The sequence below is a fragment of the Vidua chalybeata genome, chromosome 6 (assembly GCF_026979565.1).
Source record: "Vidua chalybeata isolate OUT-0048 chromosome 6, bVidCha1 merged haplotype, whole genome shotgun sequence".
NCBI lineage: Eukaryota > Metazoa > Chordata > Aves > Passeriformes > Viduidae > Vidua > Vidua chalybeata.
Genome location: NC_071535.1, coordinates 5,553,770 through 5,558,131, shown reverse-complemented (window position 1 = coordinate 5,558,131; position 4,362 = coordinate 5,553,770). Strand labels below are relative to the sequence as shown.

The window sequence follows — 4,362 nt, the reverse complement described above, 5'->3', positions numbered from 1 at the left end:
ATTCCGTTTTGAGGGTGAACACCGCTTTTGCTCCCAAAAACAACCTCGTGGGTGGGAAGCGCTGCCCATAAGGTAAAACCCCAAGGTAAAACCCCAACCTCGTTTGATGCTTAAACAGCACAGCCTGGCTCTTCTTGCACGGCTTAAATACAGTGGGGTTCAGGAGGCAAAAAATCTCAGGGTTTGGGGTGAAAAGTGCTCTCCGGACCCTCCCGTAGGTGGGTACCCCAAAGGCAGGTGGAGACCCCTACTCTGCTCCCGCTCCCCGCCCTGCGATCCGACCCTTCCGCACTCCTAAAATGTAGATTATTTGCCTGTTACACTCCTCCAGGGAAAGAGCTGCCTGTAAATTAACTTGAAAAAAACAGTTTAAAAATTCCTGCTACCCGCCCCATCCCTGGAACAGTCTGTAGGGAAAACCAAAGCACATGCATTTGGGGACGGAACGCAGATTTAGGCATGGGGGGTGTAAACACCTTGAATCCAGGTTTTAAATTCAAACTTAGACAGAGGAGCAGAAGTCACCGCCTAGACGGGAATATACCTCCCGATAAAAGGCATCATGACTGAATTAAATATATTGAATATCACGGAGCCGAAATGCCCCTGCTCCTTGCAGGCAGCCGGAGCCGAGCGGGAGCCGGGGCATCTCTCGCTGCCAGCGCTGCCCGGCTTCGCCCAGTGCCAGGCTTCGGCTGCTAAATAAAACGAGCCAAGCAATCAGCTTACCGGGGAGGCATCTCTCTGAGGACAGGGAAGTAAACGCGATGAGACCGAGAAGACAAAAAAAGCACAGCTCAGGCGATTTAAAGATCAATGTCAAATTGTATAATATAAAATCCTTCTGCTGGGGAAAAAAGCTTAGCACGCTCCTTGGACCTGGCGTTTGGTCTCCTCCAGCAAAACCGCCGCAAAACAAAGCGAGGGAGGCGGATGGTGGGGACAGCCACAGGCACATCGCAGAAGTCGCGGTTTGGGGTAATTTAGCCCCCGTTATGGCCTTTCACTGGCATGGAGAACTGTTAATTCCCCATCTTCTCCTCGCCTTTGCCAGGTGAGGGAAGAAGCTTAGTTTCCTCGACGAGGCTGTGCCCCAACCTTTGCTCTCCATAATACAATTTTTTTCCTTTTCTTCCCTTCGTTCCTCTCAGAAAATTCGCCTCCGATAATCCCCAGAGCTTCAGCCCTTGGGAGAGAAGAAGCTGCGGCGATGCCACCTCCTTCCCATCCCCAGCCAGCCCCGTTCCCGCTCCTCTCGCCTCATCCCGGCTCCTCCCAGCTCCCTGCCTGGCAAAGACCTCACCCCCGGTCCCGGGGACCGGCTAGTTCGGTTCCTGCCGAGCTGCTGCTGAAATACCCGTGGCCTCGGAGATCTGCTCTGCCTAAACTGGCGGGCTTGAAACCGACATCGTCATTTCAAAGCAGATGCGAGGGTCTTTCACCAAATATTTTATTATGGTTTTAGGCTGCTTCATACAGTTTCGTCCTGCACATGCTCTACAAGTCACCTGTGCACATAGAGAACAAGCCAAAAATAATAATAATTAATAATAATAATAGAAAAAAATCTACCATAGCAATCCCTTAAATAAGTAAATAAACATTATATATATATATATAAAAAAACCCCTTTAAAGTAAAGCGGAACCCAACCAAAAGAACAGCGTCTTTTCAACATGAGACAACCCCGCGGGATAAGGGCAGGGGCTCAGACGTTTTGCAACTTGGCATTAGGTTTCTTGATGATTTTTTTTTTTTTTTTTTTAAACTTTTTCTGGGCTTTCTTTAATTATTTCTTTTTAGGCATCAGTTCCGCAAATCCTTCGAAATAAAGGCGACAACGATTTTAATGACTTTTTTAATGCAGTCTGTTGCGGGGCTGGGAGGGAGGCGCGGGCGGGCGGCCGGGGAGCGCCCCGTACCCCGCGTTCGGCGCCCGCGCCGGGCACCGCCAGCCCCGCTGCTCCGGCCGTGTCGGAGGCACCGGTGAGCCGGGCCTCCCGCTCGCCCCGGTTTGCCATGGCGGTGGTGTCAGATGTCACATTCACTGTCGCTGGATGTGATGGAGATGGCGGAGGTGGCCGCTTTGCTGGAGAGGCTGGCTGCGGGGCTGGAGGCGGCCCCCACCGCCTCCCCGCCGCTCTCCTCCTCCGCTTGCAGCGAGCGCACCGAGCCCTGCGTTAGGACCTGCTGCTGTAGCCTGCAAGGAACCGGCACAAACAGCATCACCGCCCGCCCTCCGCACCCGCCGACAGCCCCGGTGTCCCCCCAGGGGCTCCCCCGACCGGCGCCCCCACGCCCCTGCCCCTGGCCTCCGGCTCTCACCACTTATACCAGCGGTACGAGAGAGGAGAAGCTGGGTGGGCACCCGGTTCCTCAGCTCTGTCTGAGAAACCGGGCGCCCACCCCAAGGTCAGCCCCGCTCCTCGGCTGGCACACCCAGGGGAAAGTTGTCCCACTCCTCCTCAGCCTGCCCCCAAACCGGGCCTCATCTCAGGGGTCAGTAATGCCCTGCAGCAGCTCCCGGGCGGCGTTTCCTGTCCAGTAGGCCTTACATCTTCCCTTAGCCGATAGAAAAGGGCTCCGGGTGACAGTACCCAGGTCCCCGACATGCGACAGCCCGGCTGAGGGGTGACAATGGGAGTTTTCCCCACTCCGGGATCCTGGGGAGGAGATAAAGGGGGAACTCTGCTCCCTCCCCTGCTTGCTGGGGCGTCTGCTTGTGTCACTAGTGTTGGGATAACACTGCTCATTTAGAGCCGTGATTTTGTTCCACAACATATATATTTTTAAATTATATATATATATATTCACGTTGTATTTCTATTATATATTTATATATATATATAATAGAAACAAGAACAATATCCCAAGGAACGTTCCCGGATGGCTCCGGTGGAGGAGCAGGGCACGGCGGCTGTGGCAGGGCCCACAGAGGGCATGGCTGGCTCTTCTCAGGATGGACATATTTCAAACCAGTATTTATATGTCCGGGCAAAACTTTGAAGGAGGATTGTCTCCGCTCAGGCCCTGAACATGGCCCTTGTGCCGCCAGCTCCAGCCGGTGGTTCCAGGCGGCCCTTCTCCTGCTCCCCCTGTCCTGCTGCCCCACAGGGCAGCCAAGAGGGAGCCCAGGGCGGGGATCCTCCCCTGTTAAATCTAAGTAATTAAAAAGCCTTAGTGTTTTCCCGCTGCTCCTGCTTTTTCTCGCTGCATTTCCCGGGGAGAAATTTCCCGGGAACGTTTCTCCCATCCTCTGCCAGTCTCGCACCGCCTCCCCGCAGCCTCCGGCCTCGGCGGGCGGGGGCGAAGCCTCGCTAAGGGGGAACCTGTGTCCCGACGGGACGGGCAGCACCTTACCTGTTCTTAGCGGCTGCTGCCCTGTCCCTTTGCCTTCGGTTTTTGAACCAGTTGCCCACTTGCGTGGGGGTAAGTCCCGTGGCCTGAGCCAGTTCCCGCTTTTTGCTGGGGTTGGGGTAAGGGTCCTGCAGGTACCACTCCCGCAGCAAATGCCTCGTCCGCTCCTTGAAGCAATGTGTCTTCTGCTCGCCGTCCCAGATGGTGCGCGGCAGCGGGAACTTCTTCCTCACCCGGTACTTGTCCACCGGCCCCAGGGGTCGGCCCCGCAGCTTCTCCGCCTCCTGGTAGTGCGCTTCCAGCCAGAGGGCTTGCAGTTTGGCGTGGGACTCCTTGGTGAACTTGTGGTTCTCCAGGATGTGGTAGAGCTCCCGGTAGTTCCCCGTGTGGAAGGCCACGATGGCCCGGGCTCTCAGCACCGACTCGTTCTTGTTGAGCGCCTCGCAGGCCGCGGGGGCCACGGGCAGGGACCAGAGGAAGCGCCCCAGGCGCTCGATGTCCCCGCTCTCCTCCAGGGTCTCGCATACCCCGGCCACCTGCTGCGGGCTGAAATTGAGGATGGGCAGCTGGAACATGGAGGCGGCGCCGGGCTCCGCTCCGCGCTCCGCGCACCCCCGGCGATGCCCGCCGCCACCGCGCACAGCCCCGCGGCGGGGAAGGGGCAGCGGCCCCGGGCCGCCCCTCGCTCCGCTGCTGCCTCCGCCGGTGCCGGCGGAGCTGCCGCGGGAGGGACGGCGGAGGGCGGAGAGGCGATGGGGACCGCTCGGCAGCTCCGGCGACTGGGGGCGGTGGGCAGGGGCGAGGCGGAGGAGGATGGAGCGGGGAGGGAGGGCGGGCAGGGGGGGAGGGAGGGAGGGAGGGAGGGAAGGAAAAAAAAAAAAAAAAAAAAAAGGAGGAAAAAAGAAGAAGAAAAAAAGGAAACCAGAAAAGGCACAAGCGCAGCTCGCCGCCGCCGCCGCGCTGCTGCGGGAGCGGCTGATTTGCTGCGGGCTCGGCAGATTGGCT

The 4,362-nt window shown here is 57.6% G+C and overlaps 1 protein-coding gene across 1 annotated transcript; it reads right to left on the bottom strand.

The window, feature by feature from the left end:
* Positions 1-1,474: 1,474 nt before the first annotated feature.
* SIX6 (SIX homeobox 6) lies at positions 1,475-3,932 on the bottom strand. The gene is made up of 2 exons (XM_053945791.1): positions 3,361-3,932; positions 1,475-2,200 (listed from the first exon to the last, which is right to left on the bottom strand). Exons 1-2 carry the CDS (start codon positions 3,930-3,932, stop codon positions 2,032-2,034), a joined length of 741 nt encoding a protein of 246 aa, XP_053801766.1. The 3' UTR covers positions 1,475-2,031.
* Between the last annotated feature and the right edge of the window lie 430 nt (positions 3,933-4,362).

Bases quoted from the DNA above. Each gene is read 5' to 3' on its own strand.
- SIX6 (XM_053945791.1), bottom strand. From the start codon at position 3,932: ATGTTCCAGCTGCCCATCCTCAATTTCAGCCCGCAGCAGGTGGCCGGG. The intron at 2,201-3,360 runs GTAAGGTGCTGC...GGTTCCTTGCAG, and splicing joins GCAGCAGCCGCTAAGAACAG to GCTACAGCAGCAGGTCCTAA.